Here is a 23,115-nt window from a genome sequence, read left to right on the forward strand (position 1 = left end):
ACGGTGTAAGGCGTGCGATGAGTTGGGTCATCACGACTCCAGAAACTGTCCCGTCCTTAAAGAGATGAATATGGAGAAAGATGCACGGAAGGGGAAAAATCCAGCTTGACTCAGGATTTATAAACAAAATAACACTGTTCTTTTTTTGGATCCTATTTTTCTTATTAGTCGAATGGCTGTAATAGAATTCCAAGTTTTACAAGCTTCTTTGGTACATGTTTTTGGTTTATGAGTAGATTTTATGTCGGTCACTTACTCTGTTTATACGCATTAGTTTCACTAAATCTCTCTTTCCCGAGAGGCCGTTTATACATGTTATTCCCACAACAGTCAAAATAATGACCATTTGTCCGTGCATAATGCAATATTGTTATCAAATAATGCACATATCGGTTTCCTATATCTGTATCGCCTTTACCAAAACTTTGCATTACATAACACAGGGAATGCATATTTTTTATTTGATTCGTGCTGACAGTGGTGGCTATTTAAATTAATACACCAAATGCAAGTTAACGTCAGAAACTAATTCATCCCTGTTTCTTACCACAAAACCAATTCACCCAATTACACACAAAAAGTTTAATAATGCATAATCTATTGCAAATAATGCCATTATATAAATATATGATGCACAACATTTTGAGTCGAATTCTGTGTATAGCTTAATAAACCTCGTGTATAATATATAAGTGCATTATATGGTGTAGAAATTGCATTATGTACAATGCATTATACATTATGTAGTTTACATTAAACATTATGATAGTTTAGCGTAAACCTATATAGACAATTAACATAATGCACACTAATTTTTAATTTGATACGTGCTGACAGTGGTAGCTATATAATTTAATATCCCAAACTCAAATTAGCGAAATAAATTATACAATTTCATCCATGTTACTTACTACAAAACCAATTCAACAAAAAACACACACAAAGTTTAATAATGCATAATCTATTACAAATAATGTCTTTATATGCATATATGATGCACAACATAGTCGTATTCTGTATATGGCTTAACATAGTTAGTGTATAATATATAAATGCATTATTTGGTGTAGACAATGCATTATGGACAATAATTTGTACATTCCTTTTCTGTCGGGGATTCAGCTGCTTCAAGCAGACAATGAATTCGGAAGGCGTTCGGCGGGAGTAGAGTCGATCTTGTTTTCGCCCTGTAGGTGGTTTAGGCTCACCCTGACTACCAGAAGTACCAGGGGCTATCTCGGCTAACCTCTGCCTAAATTTATTTGCAAGCGCCACGGGAATAATGTCGTCGACAGCATCATCTATGTCGACTCTAAGCTGCTTATCTGAAATGGACCAAACAACACATCATGAACTGAGTTTAAATAAGGATTAATACATATATCACAACATATGATGCTTAAGTCATAACAGATAATGAATTAAACTTAACCCATAATGCAAAAGACACGTCAAGTAATGCTAAATACCATCATATTCTGTGATTATCAATCTAATCAACATACTGGTATTTATTTTATTATCTGGGGATGCACACAAATACAAACATTACATCTGGTTTGCCTAATATACTACTGAAATTCACTTGACGAAATTCTGATGCCCACTGTAATGACATTGGAAATACTGTAAAACTCATTGGGAAATAATGCATAATGTTCATCAAATAATGTAACACTCATTGCAAATAATGCATGTTTTAATCAAAAAAATACATGAATTAAAACTATAGTTTATTAACTACTGTGAAGAATATCAGTCTACATGTACAGTATACCACATCAAATACATAATTACATTTTCATATTGCACTGCCCGCACTACATATTTAACTTTGGCAATCTTAAATGTGTTACTTAACCACCACAGCTAATACCGTTATTAATGCTTAATATACTAACTATAATGCATATATCATGGTACATAATGCACAGTCTAAGTTAAATAATGTAAATAAAAAATTTTCTTGAAATTAGTCTGTAAAACACACAATACACTGCATACACCTCTAAAATGCAACATATACTACAAAGTATGCTATTATACTTTGACATAATGCACTGCATATTCAAAAGACAACATCAGATGAGATTAATGAGGATAAATACATACAGCAAGAAAAACATGATGCAGTAAGAATAATTAATGCATAAAACCTTACCCATAATGCATAAGATAAAGTAAATAATGATCATTGTAAATTCACATTTAACCATTTCTATCTAATCATCAAACTGAATCCTCTGTAACAATCTGAGGCAACAAACCAATACAAACAATACCCAATGTTAAAAGCAACATAATGCATACATCATGGTACATAATGCACAGTCTGGCCTAAAAAATGCACACAGAAATCTTACATAGTTTATTCTCTAGCACACTCGCTACCCTACAGATTGCATAATTTAATACACATAATGACTCTTGAAACATATTCATAATGCACTAATCAAACCAAACAATATATGAATATACTCTTGACTGCATAGCATAAGCACTATACACAATACCCCTAAAATGCATTCTTTACTGCAAGTTATGACATTAGACATCTAAATAATGCATTGCATATTCAAAAAATATAAGCACATACAGATTTTTAACGAAGCAATTGACCTCAATTAAATTAAGTAACATGGTACAATTATTCCCTTTTGTACAATGTATAATGAGCAACAAACGGACATGCAAATACCATTCCTCACAATCAACAAATACGATATTGAAAAGCACAAGTAGCGACGGAAATATACTTGCATCCTGTGATGCCTGAGAGCGCGGACGACCTCTTTTCGGCATTTTGGATCTGGCATAAACCAAAAATATAAGAGACTTGAATCCATGCCTCTTTAACCAAACACAATGTCTACCAGTAATAATCAGAGACAACCCTAGACGAATAACTAGTTAATTCTGAATTTAAACAACCACGGCATATGCAAAGTTACATTTTTTACTTTTCGTGTCTACAAAATCAAAACAAAAAAGAACCAAAATCACAGGTCAAACATACCTAGTCGATTTGTTGAATATAACACAAAACGTATCAACGATTATCGATTTGGGGTAGATGTTACCACCGGTGGATTGTAATCGCCGAAATCTTGGACGATTGCTGTCAATTCTTCACCCTTGCAGAACGGCTAGGGTTTTAGAGAGTGGAGGGAGTGGGGAGAGTGGAATCGGATGAGAGAGTAATGAATGAGAGAGGTTGAAGAGACGGATGTTTTCAAATCGCTTAAAATTCACGATTGCCAAAAATATGGCGGTTCGATTTTCTCCCATTTACTATATTACCCCCATAATGCATAAGGAAAGGTTCTATAATGCAACGCGGAACTAGAATTTAAGCATCAATGTGGCCCGTTGATGCATAGGATCTAACGGTTAATATTAAGAAGAGAAAAGGATCTTAGGGACGAATAGAAGAATAATGCTCCTATATATATATATATATATATATAGGGTTTTGATCCATGCAAAACCATTCTTAATACAAAAATGCAGAACCAAGCATAAAAAAGTCATTTTTAGGTCATTGTAAGCTTATTTTTACGTCATTATAGTAAGGATGACATGAAATGATCTTAACATGACCTCAAACCCAAAGTTTATAATATGACCTCAAACCCAAAGTTTATAATATGACCTAAAACTGCTTTACAATGACCCTCCGTGTTTTTGTTTAATTATTGACCATTGAATTGCCAAATCTCATGGTCAGGATTTGGTCTGGATTTTGTATTGAGATCAAGTTTTGTATTGATCATTTTCATATATATATATATATATATATATATATATGATTAGGTTTCATTAAGGTCTAATCATTTATATGCTAGATAATTTAATCATGAATCCTATTTGGTCATTCCCATCGCTGAGAGGGAAAAAAATGTTGTCCGAAGGTATAATAAACATGAGTTATTCCTTTTGTTAAAGAATTGTTGATTTAAAGTTTTAATTTATTCTAAATTGAAAAATAATAAACAGCTATGCGTGGGTTTATGTTTACTTGTAAGTAAGTGGTGATACAACATAATCTTTGAGGCCCAGGAAAGTTGTGGGCTTTCTTTGTAATAGATAAAAGGTTGGGCCTGCACCAACCCCAACTCGGAATGACTTTGCTCCTACTGTTAATTCTCATTATATGAAAATACACAACTTTTCATCAACTAAATTTTTTACCACAAACATTGATTAGAGTGAAAAAATACATTTACTTTAACTGGTAGTAAATTTCTCACAAAATTCAGTTCCGCCCAAACTTTATCTTACATGGCGTACTAAAATGTCTACATTATCTAACTGTCGGTTCTCTTAGGGTATCCACTATGGGACCGCCGCGCCTATAGCCTCGGCGGGGGCGATCTCGGGGCTATCTATAGTGGGGAGCACGTCCGCCCCGAGGCGGACGACATTTCTGGGGCGGACGGTCATCCTGCGTCTTCGGGGAGAGGACGTGCCGGTCCGGGGCGGACGCGGTGAATAGGCGCGCCGGCTATAGTGGGGCGGTGCTCGGCGCGCCGGTCCAGATGCGAAAATAAATTTTTTTTTAATTCTATTTAATTCACCTATAAATACACCTCATTCCATTCATTATTTTCACATCATTCCAACTCTTCATCACTCAAACTTTCTCTCACTAGAATTTGTGGACTGAAATGGACAATTTGTGGAATCACGCTTGGAATTCTCTGATTCAAGAGGTGTAACACCAGGCCGTCCAGGAGGATGCGGCGCGCATGGCGGAGGAGGTGGATGCCGCGATCCCTCGTGCGATTACTCATCGGCGAACCATCCAACGAGACCACCTCGGTGCGCACCAGCGTCTAATGGCTGATTACTTTGTGGATAACCCCCGTTATCCACCTGAGATTTTCCGCCGGCGATTCAGAATGTCGCAACGGCTCTTCAACCATATAGCGACGAATTTGGCGGAGCGTTACCGGTGCTTCACCCTCCGGCGTGATTGCGTTGGCCGGATCGGGCTGTCTACGCATCAGAAGTGCACCGCTGCAATCCGGCAGCTTGCCTACGCCGGACCAGCCAATATGTTCGATGAATACCTACAGATGGGTGAGACGACTAGCCTAACGGTGCTTAGGCTGTTTTGTAAAGCGATCCGGGAAATTTTCAATGGAGAGTTCCTACGGAAGCCCATCCCTGATGAGTGTCAGAGACTGCTGGATATGCACGGTTCGATCCACGGGTTCCCAGGAATGTTAGGAAGCATCGATTGCATGCATTGAGAGTGGAGGAACTGCCCCGTGGCCTAGAAAGGCCAGTTCACAACTGGATTCAAAAGCAAACATCCATCGATGATTCTGAAAGCCGTTGCTGACTACCATTTGCTGATCTGACATGCGTATTTCGGTGTGGCAGGTTAGAACAACGACATTAATGTTCTTCAGTCATCGCCGCTCTTCAACGATGAGTGCCGGGGGGAGGGTCCAGAAATCAGCTTCGTAGCCAACGGCACGCAGTACAGTAGGGGATACTATTTGGCAGATGGGATATATTCGCAGTGGCCCGTATTCGTCAAGACAATTCGCCAACCGGTTGGACCAAAGAAACAATATTTTGGGCGCAAACAAGAGGGTGCTAGGAAGGATGTTGAGCGGGCTTTTGGTGTCCTCTAATCGTGGTGGGCCATTATACGGTGCCCGACACGAGTTTGGCACGAAGATGATGTCGTGAATATTATGTTAGCATGTATCATATTGCATAATATGATAATAGAAGATGAAGGATTTGCGGCAGAGCACCGGGCACCGGAAGAGGGCGCTAGTACAAGTCACGGTGATGCCTCCGCGCCGATCCAAATGGGCGTACCACGGAGCAATGAATATTTGATCCAACGTTTTACTGATATGCGCAGGACCACATCATATACCACACTCCAGGCCGATTTGATTGAAGAAGTTTGGGTATGTAGGGGAGGCGGCGCAGTATGAACACCTTTGTGATTTGCTCTAGATTAAATTTTCGTTGTATAATTTTTCTTGTACTTTAATACGACGAAATTTAGTATTTAATTTTAATTTCTTCACGTATATCCGTTTTCTTCTAATTACGTATAGTCCGATAAATTTAATTATAATTAAATTTACATAAATGAAAAAAAGATTGGGGCTATTGGAAGTGTCCACCATAGTGGCGGAAACAAATTTTTGGGGCTATGGACAAAAAAACTGGGGCCGTGGATAAAAAAAGGGCGGGGTTATATAGTGGACACTCTTAAGCAACATAGTTTATAGGATGAACAATAGGGGTACGAATTCGGGTTTCGGTTTGTATTTTTGCCAAAATCGAAAAACTGAATTTAGTTCAAAATCCAAACCGAACCGAACCCGAAAAATCGAAATCGAAAAACTCGAACAAACCCGAAAAACTAGAAAAAAAAATTAATATAATATTAATATATATATATATATATATAGGGATGTATTCATTTCCTTTTTGTATCTTTTGTTCTTTTTTTTTAATCTCAGCCCCACGATTTTGTCATCCGACGGTTAGATTGGTGCCACGTGTCATTTAATAATGCAGATTTTCAGTTGAATAATGCACACCGACTAATAATGCACCATTATAGTGTAATAATGCAGATTTTCAGTTGAATAATGCACGCCCACTAATAATGCACCATTATAGTGTAATAATGCAGATCATCTGGATCGTTGATGAATGAGATCTAACGGCCCATATTAATAAGAATAAAGGATCTAAAGGATGAATAGGAGAATAACGATCCCCTATATGTATATGTGTGTGTGTAATTTATTTTATTTTATATATACTAATAGAATATTTATATATAATATAAAATTAATAATACATATAATATATTTTATGTAGTAGAATATATTAAAAGAATATATATATTATATATAATATAATATATTAAATTAATAGAATATATATAATTCGGTTTTTTGATTTTTTTTTCTTCGCCCGAACCGAACCGAAAAACCGAAAAAACTGAACCGAATTTCAAAATTTCGGTTTGGTTCGGTTCGGATATTCGGTTTCCGGTTTTTTTGCTCACCCCTAGATGAACTTATAATATTGTAAAAAATAAACATTAATTCGGTGGATAGTTTAATCGTAGTAAATTTATTACAAGTTACTAAAAGTTAATATTTTTTTCACCATATTTAAAGTAAATGGTAAAAATATAAATTTGCCAAAAATTGATCTATCTTTTGGTTATTAGCCCTAAAATAAAATATATATGTTCCTTTTATTTACTCTATTTATTTTATGCAATTAAAATTGCAGTGTAAACCTATAAAAATAGTACTCCACTATTTCTTATATATCTTTGTGACTGCTCTAATTACTAAGACAGTCACTAATGTATTTTAAACCTATTCTTGGAGAACCTAGATTGTTGATCATATTCAAGGGCAAATTAATGCATATGTTCTAACCCCAAAATGATCTTAGGATCTCCCTCATCCTTACTAATTAATCTGAAACTGTTCCGTCTTATTAATCTAGCTATTGTGTTATACTTCATCCGTCCCATTAAATATGAAACATTTGATTTTTGACATGTGATTTTATGTAGTGTTGTTTTGTGAGTCAATGAAGATAGAGTAAAGTAAAAGAGAAGAAAAAGTAGAGATGATGTTTCCATTCATTGAAACGTTTCATTTTTAATGAAACAACCTAAAAAGGAAAACGTTTCACTTTTAATAGAACGGATAGAGTATATATTCTACCTAGCATGCTACACATGCATTTTTTTTCACCAATCATAGTCCAATCAAATAATACCCTCAAACACATTAATCATAGTTTTAGCAGTTTTCAAAAGTGGTCTACATAGCAAAACACAATTGGAATCCTTAGAAATCTTATTATTTATCCTTATCACATAAAAATCAGCATATTGAATCATGCTTTCACAATAACACTTTAAGCACACATTCTCGGGACATATGCAAGATCTATTGGCAAGTTGAATCACAATCCTAGTTTCAAACACTCAACTCCAACCAAATGACAAAGGCATGACATATTCTAAGTCCCAAGATCACATATTGCATACGGGATATAAACATCACTAATAATAATAGCTAGAGAGAACATACTTAGACATTGCACTTCAAAGGGAGTTGAATTTTAATGTCAACTGACATCTCAACTCTAAACTCCAACCTTGCTTCTCCAATATTGTATAATCTTATCTTTATTATTTTCATTCATACAATGTTAAATTTGATTTATGTTCTTTAGTATAGGATGTCTCTTCATATTGACATAAGAGCACCCGCAATGGCCACCCACCATGGGCTCCTCCCCATGGCCGATTGATCGGCACAGCCGATCTCCTCTTCTTCTTTTTTTTATAATTTTTATTCATTTTTTATCTTCTCTATATAACTCATTCCCCACTGATTATTCACATTCATCCCACTTCATTTTATCTCACTTTATATTTTACTTCTCTCTAGTCACAATGTTTTTAAAATCTTTATTAATGTTTTTATTCTTTTTTATATTATTTTAAATGTAGGATGTTTTCTTTTTAATAAAATTGCTTTTTTATTGAGTTGTTTTTAATTCTTTGTTATTATATATCATTTTATTTTAATAAATTAAAAGTGAAATATATAAAAATAGTGATGATGTGGAAATGAGATGGACTCTAAGATAGGCTCTGGGATGGGCTCTCATTGCAGGGAGATAGGCTCTGAGACGGCCTGCTGACGTGGTAGGAAAAAAATTGAGATATGTTCTGAAATAGACTCCGTAGGTAGGCCACCATTGCTAGTGCTCTAGAGAGTTTTGTAAAAATAAATGAAATAATAAAATATAATTATGTATTTGTGTTCCTATGGAGGTGATCAATTGCTAACTAATTAGCAATGTAAAATTAAGACTAATTTTTAACCATTAGATTAGGAAATCTAGTGGCTGATATAATGCAAAGTGGATTATATTTTAAATTTAAATGAGTATTAAATAAAAGTAAAGGGTATTAATGTAAATTCTCTGTTATTAAAAAAATCCAAAAATTTTAAATTTACGTAATTCTCTCAATTTAAATTATTTTTTCTCAAAAAATATATCAAATTAAAGGTAATTTTATAAGGATTCTAACGAGATCTCAATTGCATATGTTCCGACGAAATTCGAATGATAAAATTTGATAATTTTTATTTCAGTTTTTCGTATATATTAATAAGCATATTTTTTATCAACAAATACATAAAAAATCTCAATATAATGAATACAAAATCTCAATATAATGCATGTGAAATCTCAATAAAATTGTGTTGATATTTTCGTGTACTTGTGTTGAAATACTCATATTATTATGTTGATATTTGTAATACACTATGTTGATATAAAAAAAACATGAAAATTATGATATGATAACAAAATGACGATCTTACCCTTTTGTTGATATTTTATCTACTATTTATTGAGGTTCGTAAGATTTAATCTTATCCACTTATTTTAAAATTTAAGGATAGAGATTAATCTTGATTTTGGATTATGATAGTATTAGGGGTGGGTCGGTACGGTATACCGTACCGACCGTGTCATACCGCATACCGTACCGGAAAGTACGGTATGACAAAATCCAATACTGATACCGTACCGAATTTTCGGTATACCGAAATTCCGGTATACCGGAAATTCGGTATGATATTTTTTGATACCGTTACCATACCGTTATTACGGTATACCGTAATAACGGTATGGTAACGGTAACGGTATACCGAAAAATAATTGGTTTCTTGATTTGTTCATTTACTAATTGGTTTCTCGATTGTTCATTATTTTTTGCTATCGGTAATTCGTCCATCACTCTATTCAATTTTATATTTTGGTTAGCATGTTATCAAGTATCATATTATATTTGTTGTTGCCGATGATGTTGATCTTTAAGTATCTTTTAATACATATTTATGGATTATTTTGATTACATATATTCAGAATTTTATCCCATAATCGTGGTTAATGATAAAATGAAGGTACTTATTGATTATTTTTGGTTATTTAGACCAATAGTAGTAATAATTGGTCTTATAAATAAAATCTCCAAATAGATTTACAAGTGTAATGAAATAAAGATTCAATTTTTTCCGCATAGACTTTAATTTCAATCTATCATTATAAACATGCATACAAATTCTCAAAATATTAACAAGGCACGGTCTTCCTTTGATTTGAATAAATTTTTAAAATACTAGCAAATAATATTTTTTTAATGTGAAAATACTAAAATTCAACATATATCAAAATTTGGCTCATTTGTTGGTTATGATGAGTATATTTTAAAGTTAAGGGTTTAGGATTTAGGTTTCAAAGTTTGGGTTTTTAGTGTATAGGGTCGCTATATTGCAATTAAATGAATCTCGACTAGAAAGTGTCTCACCAGTGCAATATTAAATTATTGCAACGTAAACTTGCTCCTACAGTTATAACTCAACGGTTAATTCATATTTTCACAGATTTAAAATGCTTTTTAATTTTAAGTCTGATATTTAAATGTCAAGACAGTTTATTAAAATGTCAACACAAATATGTGTTGAAATTTTAATGTGATCGTATTGACATTTTTAAGAAAATGTAGCATTTAAACACACTCGTGTGTCTATGTGGGGTTAATGTGATTGAAAAAGTATAATGCAAAGTAAGAGGATGTCGAATATTCTTTTGTTTATCATTTCACAACTTTTATTTTGCAAAATGAAATAAATATGAGGAAATTAAAATGACCCGTGCATCGCACGGGCGTGACACTAGTTAGTAATTTAAATTGGACAATTATTTCTCTTTAAGAATTAAGAATGACTGATCAGTATCCTATTTATTCATCCTTCAATTTAAGTAGTATATAAAATAAGATAACATACAATGAATTAAACACTAATTAAACAATTTGATTCATTTTCAGCTGCACATATTTTTAATTGACATTTTATGAAGTGGGACGAAGAATAAAACAAAATTTTTAATTACTTTGTATATTTGGAATATGACATTACACAAAGAATCATATACTAAATGGTGTGAGTTAATACAAATTCTTTCAAATGTGCTCTGTTGAAACATATTCCCGATATCATATTTCTCATATTATTTCGGTGTTATGTGCTATTGTGTTTATTATATTTAATAGGATGAGTTAATAAAAAAATAATTCAGGTTAATTTGAATTTGTTTGAATAAATTATCATTTGAATGTTTAATTTTATTGTATTAATTGATGTATTAAATTTTTTTAATATAATATATATATAAATGTAATATATATATTACAACATATTTAATATTAATATCTATATATATAATAATCTATCGGTATATCGGTATACCACGGTATATCGGTATACCGTGGATTCGGTATATACCGAAGTTTTGGTATACCGTGGTATACCGGTATACCATGGATTCGGTATACTGCGGTATACCGCGGTATAGAAAAATTGATACCGTTACCGTACCGAAACACTGCGGTACGGTATCATACCGTACCGGAAACTGCGGTATACCGAAAAATCGGTATTTTTTCGGTACGGTAAGTCCGGTATTACGGTATTTCGGTATAATTTCCCACCCCTAGATAGTATAGCGAAAGATCTTATGTTCCTAAACTATATACTTGTCAAATCTATCGGCATGCTCTCATAATTCTATCTTATCACTAGCCCTAGGTGTGTGTAAGTGGGGACCACTACCCTTCATTAAGTTCCTTTATTTTCAATTTGATCCCTCCACAAATTGAAAATAACAATAAGGTATCAACACTTTAAATCCATAACAAATAAGTTTGTAACTTATATTTTAGTACACTTTAATTTGGCCAATATTATACTATGACTGAAAACAATTGACTGCTGATTGCTATAAGCTTTTGCATCCTTCCAGAAAAAGCAAAAGAAACGCGCGTAGTCAAGAAAAACAATTAGGAGAAGAAATGTTTTTCATGAAATGATTATTCATGAAAAACCTAAGAGAGATGTTGTTTTGATGGCGTGCATGAAAATTGTTCGACTTGTTGTGTTCGTCTTTGGCTCCCGCTAATGGTGTCCTCTCTTTACTTAATTATTGGGGACCGAATTTCGAGATTTCTTTATATCCCTCTTATAAAAAAAACTTGATTTCTGCACCTGTTGAACGCTTTTTTGGGGTTTGGGAATTGGAAGGAATGATATGGAGTATTACTACTTCAAACTTGGTGTCTTTTGAGAATTGTGTCCCATCTCATAAACTGAAATTCCTTAATCACCTACAAATTCAAGCTAAAAAGGATATTCCCCAACATCACCATTATTGAGAAATCATTGGGTGATTTCTATCTCTCTTTATATATATGTACAAAAATGAAGTTTCATGGGGACATGTAGAACTAATCTCTAGGTAGATATTCTGATTATATTGAGGAATCACTCAAAAAGCATTAATATTGTAGTGGTGCATGGATCGATGCTACGATGGTTAGAAATAGGATAACAGCGCCTTGCGTAAATGACATAAGTAACTTCGGACACCTCAGCCAACAATGTTTTAGTATATAAGAGAACTGATTATATGCCAATATAGTTTCCTTTACTTTTTCGCATCAATGATGAATTGATTTTTAAAGTAAAAATTTCAAAGTAATTAAGGGTAGTAAATATGAGTTATATAGTTAGCATAAGTGGTTTGTGACAACTCAGTGTGAGCTTGAGATGGAGGATGGAGTATATATATATTGTGGGGGGAGGGGGGGGGGGGGTTGGCAATCTAAGCAACAGATCTTCTTAAAACATTAAAATCACCTATTTATAGCTAATTAACTCCACTTGGTTTTTATATAAGAACATCAAATGAAAACATACCCCCTACATTTACTCAAGATGTCCACATTTTTAAGGGACGTGATTTTAGGAGGAGTTGTTATGTGGAATAGATAGAGAAAAAAAGATAGTTGAATGTTTTAATGAGGAGAAAATAATTTATTTTCAAATATAAAAAGTGGACATCTTAAGTGAGACAAACTAAAAAGGAAAAGTGGACAGCTTAAATGGGACGGATGGAGTACTTAATTTTTTTCTTAAAAATTAGTCATGCTAGATTTGGCTCAAATTTTAACAAAAGTGATTAGTGTGTTTTGAGTTTGAAAATTTGTCTTGTGATTGAAAAGTAAACAATTGATGTACCAAAGAATAATGTATTGTAGGATTATATTTATAAATAAAAATACTCACTTTACGTTACGAGTATTTTAATGAAAAAATGAAAAGAGGTCATATATTTGGAGTAATTCCAATGTGAAACAATATGAAATATGAGGCTGAGGTAATATAAAATACTCTGCATGGGTAAAACAAGGTCACCCAATTCTCCTAAATTAAGCTATAAACCTATCCTCTCCCATTACAAGAAAAAAAGTTGGGTCCAAATATGAAACTTGTCATATACTACTACTTATAATATAAACCTAAAATTAGATCAGAGATTTCATAAAAGTTTAATTCCTCAAAAACATCAAATCTCCAATCCAACTAATTAACACAAAGCTACAAGAAACCTCACATATTCTGGATCGATCCATCAGCACATTACACATACAAATTTATATTAAGCTGCACATTTGGATAAATAGAAACCTACCAATTCTAGGGTTTTCCCTATTTGCTGGTGGATCAATTCTACAATGGATTGCTTGTGGAAGAAGAGCAAAGATCTGTCCAGCTAGCCGCGGTCGGGCCATTCCACTGCTCATATATTAGGCCGTGCTCTGGATTTTCCTCCATTTTCACTAGCGGGCTAGACGATTTGGGCCTCACCTGGCTGAAATCTCCGCCCTGAAACTGGTACGATGATGCATCAAGACCGCCCAACAAAGGGAATTGCTCAATGCCTAGTAAATTACTCATCTCACTTGTTGCGACTGCGGAGGCTGCTATCCCGATGTAATTCAAGTTCATGTCGGAGGTGAAGTTGTCGGTGAAGTGGGGCAGAGGAGACATGAAGCGGACCGGTGGGGGAGGCGGCGTTAGGCCTAAATTATCAGTCATTTTGTCGCTGGTAGGTGTGGATTTGGAGGTGGACGACTTGCTGCGTTTGTTTCTCCGGCAGCCGCCGCCAACTGGGACGGTACGCAGGGCGCCTCCGCGGGTCCAGTAGCGGCGGCAGGCCTTGCAGAAGTGGCGCGGCTGAGAGAGGCTGTAGTTGTTGAAGTAGCAGAATTTTGTGTTTGTGGATTCGCAGCGAGGGCATTTCAGGGATGTTTCCGGCATCGGTATGTTGGCCATCCGAGCTCGCTCCGCCATCGAACCGGGCCGGATTGAGCCACCTCCTCCATGTGGCTGAGGCGGCGGTGGGAGTAAAGGGTTGGAGGCGGTGGTGCTTGCAGCTATTTGATGATTTTGTTGCTGCAAATAATTCTGAGAAATGAAAAGAGAGAAACAAATAAAATGAAACAAAAAAACACGGTGGTGGTGGTATAGTCAAAAAATTAAAGAGGTAACAAGTGAAAAAATAAAGATCAAGAAAAAAGGGGGTTGGGAATATGGCTTTTGAATTTTTTGCTTTTTTAGCAAAGAGACTCTCTACTATGGAAGCATAATATGATATCAAAGAAAGAAAGCAAAAAAAATGAAAGAAAAAAAAAACTTACCTGATTCCAGCTGGATGGATCAAGATAAGCAGGAATTGAAGAAAAAACCATGGTTCTTGAACTTTCTTTCTCTTTTGTAAAGGTTATTTGGTTTTTGGAGGTGTAGTGGAGAATCACATCAACTGGAGGGTTAGCCCAAAGGGAGAGAGAGAAAGAGAGAGAGTAATAAAGCAAGAATGGGAATATAGTAGGAGCTAGAATAAAGTGAGGGGCTTTATGGTTGTATATATATAAACACAGATATACACATAGAGAGAGAATACATTAAGTAGGGTAATTTGTTTTCACACTGTCTAGTTTTGTTTTACTGCTTTTTAGGGTTTCAGTTTCTTAATTACTTAGCCTTTAAGCTTCATTTTGTGTGGAGATTGCATGGAAAAAGTGGAGATTTCTTTTATGCAAAATCATTGAATAATTCGGGGAGGGAGAGAATATATTGATTGAGAGTGTGGGTGCCCAGCATTAACATACTAATTAAGACTATATATTTTGTTTGACACAAGCATTAAGCAAACCGTTCTTTGTGGCTTAATTCCAGTGTTACTTTCTCTGGGAATTAATTAATACTATATCTGTAGGAATAAAAGTAATGTATATGAAATTTTAAAAAAATGCTAGCATGAAAGAGGAAAAAAGGTCAGGCTTGGGGGTTGAATAAACAGTGGCATTTCCGACCAAGATAAAGTTTATTTGAGCTGGGATGCTTCCCCACCCCATTTCTTTTCTTGCATGGAAGGACTATCACATGATACTACCAATTGCACCTACCCCCAACCCCAACACACATATATATACATCATTTATATATATAGTGTATATATTAGCTTTATACATGTGTATATACATATAGGGGGAATATTAGGTCCTCAATACTCACACCTCCTTAGTGTTAAGCATCAAACAAATCACAGCCTTTGAATCCTTGGATTGGATGGTTGTGATAAGATACATTATTAGACTAAGATGTTACATTATTAGTCAAGCTACATTATTTTACTAAAATAGTACTCCCTCCATCCCCGAATAAGAGTTGCTAATTTTCTTTTCGGGATGTCCCCCAATAAGAGTCACTCTACCCACTTAGCATTTTTGGACATCAAAATCACCCTTAATGTTTAGCAAATTTACTGAGAATGCCATTATTTACACTTAAAAAAAAGAAAATGCAAACCCATTAGGGTTTGCAGTCAACCCCTCATTCTCGATTAATCTCACTCACTCTCGACTCTCTCTCTCACTGTCGGCCCTCTCTCTCATGAATCCTCTCCCCCTCCGCCTCAATCAGTCTCCCCCTCCGCCTCCCTTCGACGCGATGGACACCGTCGTGCCTGAAACACCACCGGACTGGGTAGTTTACGACGCAAGTTGTCGTCGGTCCGTGGTTCACGGTGTTCCACCGTTCATAGGCGACGACGGGGCTGAAGGGTCGACACCTCCCGATCTTGTCCTTTACGGATCTGAAACTGAAGCTCCGTCCAAGGGATTCTACGGTTCAGAAACCCTAGATCCGTCCCCATTTGAAGTCGGATCTGAAACCGAAGCGTTGGTTAAGGTTTTTGACTGATCTGAAACTCAGCATCCGTCCGAGGGCTTCTACGTTTCTAACAGTCTATCTCCGTCCCCATTAACCTCCGGCTCTGAAACCGAAGATCCGGATAAGGGTTTCGACGGATCTGAAACTCAGCCTCCGGCCGAGGGCTTCTACGTTTCTGACACTCTATCTCCGTCCCCATTAACCTCCGGCTCTGAAACCGAAGATCCGGATAAGGGTTTCGACGGATCTGAAACTCAGCCTCCGTTTTCCCCCTTTGACGGATCTGATACCAAGCCGCCTTCACATTCTGTGAACTTGCTGGAAAGCGAATCACCTTCCATTGGTTTGGATGACATCGAGGAAGGAGCAATGCAACCGGCAGTTGAGCCAAATAGAGAGTACACCGACAATGAAAAAGCTATGCTATTAATCATGTTTCCTTTCATGAAGGATATCTTCTGATTTGTGAGTTCTTTCTAATTCAGAGCCACCCCTTTTTAGGGTTTGGAAGCTTTTGACTTTAGGAAAATGCAGCCTATTTCTGATGTAATCTATGCTTATGTGCATTGCTCCATGTTAATGCGATATTGGTCCATGTTTATGTGATATTGAGGCTGGGGGAAATGTTGATGACTGTGAATGTGATATTGGTCCATGTTTATGTGTATTGAGGCTGGGGGGAAATGTTGATGACTGTGAATGTGATATTGGTCCATGTTTATGTGATATTGAGCCACCCCCTATGAAGGGTTTGGAGGCTGATTTGAAGTGGTATTGGTCCATGTTATGTGATATTCAGGCTGGGGGAAATGTTTATGACTACCTTGTGTGATATTGAGGCTGGGGGAAATGTTGATGAATGTGAATGTGTATTTGTGTGGTTGTTGTATCTATACTCTGATGTCCCTATGCATTTGTGTGGTTGTTGCAACTATCCTCTGATGTCCCTATGCATTGTGTTGTTGTTTGTATGCCCTAGGATGAACTCTTTCTGAGGGAAATGCAAAATAAGCCACCCTCTATGAAGGGTTTAGAGGCTGATTTGAAGTGATAATACAAAAAATATTCACTAATTACTTACTAGAGTGTACAGTGATGATGTTTATACAAAATGCAGCCTATTTAGCAAAAAAAGCCACCCCCCCTATGAAGGGTTTGGAGGCTGATGCCATGTGATGAAACTTTTCTGATGGCAGTAACAAAAAATGCAGCCTATGCACAAAAAAAGAGTTTACATCTTAAACACAAACATATGTTGGTGCTTATACTGTAAACTCCAGCCCCTAAACTTATGTCTAGTACCCTAAAGCATGGTTAAGCCGCCCTATGTCATATGTGTCCCCAGTGTTGTTTTCAGGCAGCTTTAGATACTTCAAGCTCTCTCTCACCAAACCCTCTTCAACCTGAAGTTGTAAAGGCAGCCTCTATGTTCTGTGTAATCTGTCCTTGTTTAAATGAGGGATCTTGTAGTCATTCTTCCCTTGCACTTGTAATATTGCTGTCAAACAGCTTTGCAATATGATGACTCTATTCAGAGTCTGTGGTGAGAGTTCTTCAAATGAGGTAAACACATTCCTAAGCAAGTCATCTACACTTGTGGCCATCTTGTCATCTTGAAGTGACTGTATTGCCCTGAAATACCCAAGGTCTAACACATTTGTGTCGGGGGAATTGGGTGGTTGGCTAATTAGATGGAATTCAACCCATCAGTACTAGCAAGTGACTCAAACTGTTGATTAGCAGCTCTAAGGTGAGGTTTGTTATTATCTTGCTGTGTGAAAATCTTCTTGCTTGCATTGGCTGGCCATTTGGCCTTGATTGTTGGTATAATCTGGCAATGATATGTGTATGTGACTAAGTGATGACATGATTTATGTCTGATAGCTTTATTGACAGAAAAATAGGCATACCTGGTTTAGGAGACAAGCTGTCATGACTTCCTTGGTAATTGATTGAATAGGCTTTGTCTCAAGTGTCCCTTTTGGCCAGTTCTTTGAACTTCTTTGGGCTGGTATTTGTTCTGTGAATGGAAATAAGCCTATTTTACCATCGAATATGATTTCTCCATCAGGCCTACAAAGTGGCCTACTGACAGCAGCCATGAACATCACTTTAGTGATGAATCTCTTGGACTTACAAGACCTGTATGGCACATCTTCATCCGGCAAAAGGTAGTATCTATCTGATGTCTTTGTCATGTAGAACCATTTCTCGTCAATATGAACAATGTTGTGCATTGAATGGTAAAGAAGTTTACCTTCAGCTAGTGTTAGCTGAATATGAGAAAGACACCATTTCATCCTTGCAATTTTGTTGGTTTCAGTAAGTGTAGGCTTGATAGAACTTGTGTGAGGTTTCAACTGATTACTCTTAAGAAATCTATCAATTGTTGTCTTGCTTACTTCCATCTTAGAAGCAACCTTCCTTATGGTTGATCTCTCAAGCATGGACAGGTTTCTAAACTTGTCTTCATCTAACATGAGTTTATCTTTGTGTTGATAACCTGTTGCTTTGCCTTGCATCATGACAGGTTCCCATCTGTCTATCTGTTGCTTACTGATGTGCCAAATTCTCTTTGTTGTCCTTTTGTGGATGTTGAATCTTTTGGCTGCCTCTGCAGAAGACCCTCTTGGCAACACTCCAGCCGTACTTCGCTGTAGAAGAAACTGTGCAATGAGGTTTTTTGTTGGCTAGTCAATGCTAATGTAGGCCGCTGCCATCCACCCTGCCCCTGCCACTGCCCCTGCTGCTCCTGATCAGGGTCCAACACCCGGACCACCACATTCTCCATTACCCAGTGATGAAAATTTTCTGAGGGTATAATACAAAACCAATAGCTTTTCCTTTTTTTTTGTTTTGGTTGGTGGAAGTAACTGAAGAGTAGAAATGAATGTATTTATAGGAGTTGGTGAACACTTTGAAATTCCTTGTACATTTTCCCTCCTTGCTTGTAAAAATTCCCTCCACTAAATGAAATTGGCTTTCCATCTCTATTTTTGGGAGGAAGTTGAATTACAGTGCAACGTGCCCTCTCTATTTCCATCCTTGCTTTAATTTTTGCAATTACAGTGCAACTTGCACCTTTTTTTCCATTCAATTTTGGGGCAGTTAACATTGACTTTAGTTAATGACTACACAATTAAATTTAATTGAATTGTTTGAGGCCGTGAACATTGAATTTAAATTGAACATTAAATTTAAATTGAACATTGAATTGATTCAATTAAATTTATTACACCAAAAGTCAAAGAGGTCCCACATTTCACTACCTACCTCTATTTACTACACCAACCATTCAAACACTTCCTTAAAACCCATGCCGAGTCAAACAACGACTCCTAATCGGGGACGGAAGGAGTATATTATTAGCTAAGTTACATTATTAAACTAATAATCTATATTATTAGACGACACGTACGTGACATTAATCTAACTATTAAATCACAAGATCCAATGGACTACAATGTTTTGTTTTTGAACAATGTTACCATATGAAAATGATCGAATACATATAGTGTATCAGTGTATGTTTGTGTGTAGCACAAATTCTCGCATTAATTCTAATCTGTAATATCTGAAATAGTACATCCTAGAATACATACGATTGTTAGCTTCAACTTCAAGTTTGTCTAGTGCAAGTGCAAATGCATAATTATTTTTCTATTAATTCTTGCAGGATTTTGTTTATTTCGTGGTTCATAGTTCTAGATAAATAATAATAGTTGAAACATTACTTTTAGATAGGAAATAAAAAAATTGATATTTAAAGATTAAGTTAAAAGAAAATAAAGTAGGTGAGAAAAAATAAATTTTGCGGAAAAAAAACAATGTAAACTCCACTATTTGGGGACATCTCTAAAAAAATACTGATCACTCGCGCTGGAGTTGAGAGTACATAATTTAAGGGAACAACTTAATGAAATAAATTTAATCAATTATGAATTTTGAGTGATGCTTTTCATAGGCTTGCCATAACTAAACTTCGGATAAAAAAGAATTCATTTACGGTCTACTATGATTTTATGATCCAAACACTCATTAATAAAGTGAATTCCGTTAACAGTGGTTTACAATCTTTTTTAGAAGGGAATCGGATTCAATATTCTCGGAATTTGAAAAGGATTTAACTAGAAACGGCTCTCTTTTCGAGAATTAGAATATTTTTCAATATCACTTAAAGATGTTTATACGACGGAGTTTTCTATATGATTGGAATAACATTACAAACACTTTTAAAATGATAAGGGCATCCGCAGTGGAACGCCCTAGGGCGCGCCCTCAAGCCCGCCCTATGCACCGTCATGTCAGCATTTTATCCTCCTACCCTTTCACCTGCAATGAAGCGTCCTATAAGCCGCTCTAAGGGGCGCTCTAAGCATTTTCTTATATTTGAATATTTAAATAAATACAAAAATTGGGAAAAACCTTCATTTCATTTATAAAATTAATACATTACAATACGAATTAAAAAAAATACGCAAACTCAGCGACTACGGTTATGGGCCCACACTTCTTCAATCATATCGTTCATGAACTCCAGTCGTCGTCGTGGTTCATTTTGGTTTGTGAGAGATGGAGAAATGTGAGAGATGAGAGAAATGAGAGATGCGAGAAATGTTCGTATGAAAAATAGAATGAGAAACGAGGTTTAATAAATAGACAAAAATTGGAAAAAAAATTAAAACGTGTTGCATCGTCTGTGCCATCGTCCGCGTCGCCCACGGTGGGCGGACAATGCCATATCGTCCGCGCTTCCTCCGCGGACTATCTGTCGGGCGAGGACGACACATCGTCCATCGTCCGCGCACCCACAGTGGCAGACGATGGCGCGCCCGAGGCATCGGGCGGCCTATCGTCCGCCCCACTGTGGGTGCCCTAATATAGCACGAGAATCTTAGATTTAGGAACATATTTAATCTTAGTTTGCCACGTGGCAGGCTTGCTTGCCAATGTATCGAAGATTGCTTGGAATCATATGTTGAGTTGTTTGTCTATGTATCACAAATTGATTGCCCATGTTTCGCAGATTGCTTGCTTAGGTTGTGATTTTAACTATAGTGTTTACCATAGTGCTCTGATTTCGTATGTTGTTGCTTGGAACTTTATGCCGAGTTGTTTCGCTATGCATCGCAAATTGCTTACCTATGTATCTCAGATTGTATGCTACGTTGTTGTCACTTTAACAGTGGTGTCGCCCTAACGCTCCCCGTTTTCTATATCTATATATCTCTAATTAAAATATGCGTGTTTTACACTTTTACTTAAATGTAGGATGATGATTAAATTTGGGTTGGTCTATTTAGTTTTCTTGGCAGTCTACTGATGAAGAATAATTTTCGAGGTGATAATATAAGTTATATAAGAATCTGTTGTTTTAGCTTCTTTTTAATTACTAGTACTACTAAACATAAGTATTTGTTAATATCATGAATAATTCGGCTCTTTAGACGGTATGTATATGGGTACAATTTTTTAACGATCTCGATTAATTGCAGACTTGCAGTAGACTATTCTGTACATATTAGAGAAATATGGAGGGAAATGTTGGAAAATATTGGCAATTTCAAATTATACAAGTATTTTTTTTTTTGTTGAGTTGAAAGAAGAGCGAGGTCGGAATTTTTACTGTAATCTATCACCTTTACAAAAGGAGAATATAGTAAATTTGACTTGACAAAAAGTAGAAAATAGTGCAGTCGCAAATTCAAAAAATACAAAGAATGAATTATGCAACTAGATTCTAGCTTAATTGGATTAAATTCAATTATATCTCCATTATTGGCATTTACAATTACAGCAAACACTTTTGTACGAGTAACTAATCTTGATAGCTTTTCTAGTACAAGTAAAATGATGATAATGCATATAAGCAGTACTTACTCTAGTTTTGAATTTTCCTTTTATCTCTACTTTTTCTTATAGAATTAGATTTTACTTTACTTATATAAAGGCCATCATAAAATTAGGCCATCACAATATGAACGAAATTGGAGTTGAATTATCTATAAAAATGTGAGTTTTCATTTCCCTTGTCTCGTCTCCTTGAAGCATGGTGCTCGGAGTTCGATTTACCGACTCATCAAATTGTTCATTACCATATTTGTACCGTCATTCTCCTACACGATTTATCAAAAGAACAACCACATTCGTTTGTGGCGTCATTCTATCAATCAACGACTTATCAATCGGACAATCAAATCGTTTGCAGCGCCATTCTAACCTCCACGACTTATCAGACGAACAATCACATTCGTTTGTGGCGTTCTTCTACCTTCCACGACTTATCAAACGAGAATATTCACTCTCGTTTGTGGCATCGTCATTCTACTAGTCCATGTTATTGAATTTATAAGTTGGGTGAACAAGTGATCAAATCCAAATTACAAGGCACATTGAATTTTAGCCATGTTGCATGGGAGGAAATCCATTGCCTGAGTGCGCATGCAGAGTTTGATGTCATAGAAACTATAAAAGTGATAGAAATTTGGATGTGAATGCGATTGCTTCATGGCATGGGCTCACCATTTCTTCAAATATGAAATAAAATTGACGCAGAAATAGAATTGTTGGCATGGCTACTGCTTTTTAACTATGTGAATACCCAAAATCTACATCTATTCAATACTTTTACTACAACTCCCAGCTTGTAAGACCATCATGGAAACCTACTTCTCACTTGTCGGACTATCAATTGTCTGAAAATACATTAATAAACTAAGCAAGTTTTTGAGTTATCACTCTCTTTTGGCACTTTGCCTTTGATGATCTCCTCTCAAGGATAGGGTGTCACACTCATCTCCTCTCTTGTCATTTCTCACACTACCATACACTTCGTGAAACTATAGACTTGTCAATTGTATATAACATATCATTACATATTTATGACTTACTACTATATTACTATTTCCTCAACCAAAATACTCGTTAAGTCTAATTACATTGATAA

General features: G+C 35.7%; 2 protein-coding genes across 2 annotated transcripts; both read right to left on the reverse strand.

Moving 5' to 3' along the window:
* Nucleotides 1-13,471: 13,471 nt before the first annotated feature.
* On the reverse strand, nucleotides 13,472-14,845 carry LOC121801645 (dof zinc finger protein DOF2.4-like). Its single transcript, XM_042201179.1, has 2 exons — nucleotides 14,636-14,845; nucleotides 13,472-14,402 (listed from the first exon to the last, which is right to left on the reverse strand). Exons 1-2 carry the CDS (start codon nucleotides 14,684-14,686, stop codon nucleotides 13,665-13,667), a joined length of 789 nt encoding a protein of 262 aa, XP_042057113.1. The 5' UTR covers nucleotides 14,687-14,845; the 3' UTR covers nucleotides 13,472-13,664.
* Nucleotides 14,846-17,464: 2,619 nt separating this feature from the next.
* Nucleotides 17,465-18,694, reverse strand: LOC121800763. The gene is made up of 4 exons (XM_042200269.1): nucleotides 18,080-18,694; nucleotides 17,873-18,000; nucleotides 17,657-17,801; nucleotides 17,465-17,572 (listed from the first exon to the last, which is right to left on the reverse strand). Exons 1-4 carry the CDS (start codon nucleotides 18,692-18,694, stop codon nucleotides 17,465-17,467), a joined length of 996 nt encoding a protein of 331 aa, XP_042056203.1.
* Between the last annotated feature and the right edge of the window lie 4,421 nt (nucleotides 18,695-23,115).

The sequence above is a fragment of the Salvia splendens genome, chromosome 4 (genome assembly GCF_004379255.2).
Source record: "Salvia splendens isolate huo1 chromosome 4, SspV2, whole genome shotgun sequence".
NCBI lineage: Eukaryota > Viridiplantae > Streptophyta > Magnoliopsida > Lamiales > Lamiaceae > Salvia > Salvia splendens.

Excerpts from the sequence above, each read along its gene's own strand:
- LOC121801645 (XM_042201179.1), bottom strand. The coding sequence starts at position 14,686 with ATGGTTTTTTCTTCAATTCCTGCTTATCTTGATCCATCCAGCTGGAAT. Across the intron at positions 14,403-14,635 it reads ATCCATCCAGCTGGAATCAG|AATTATTTGCAGCAACAAAA; the intron begins GTAAGTTTTTTT and ends TTCATTTCTCAG.
- LOC121800763 (XM_042200269.1), bottom strand. The coding sequence starts at position 18,694 with ATGATGCAAGGCAAAGCAACAGGTTATCAACACAAAGATAAACTCATG. Across the intron at positions 18,001-18,079 it reads CAGCTTGTCTCCTAAACCAG|ATTATACCAACAATCAAGGC; the intron begins GTATGCCTATTT and ends TATCATTGCCAG. Across the intron at positions 17,802-17,872 it reads TCACTTGCTAGTACTGATGG|GGCAATACAGTCACTTCAAG; the intron begins GTTGAATTCCAT and ends TGGGTATTTCAG.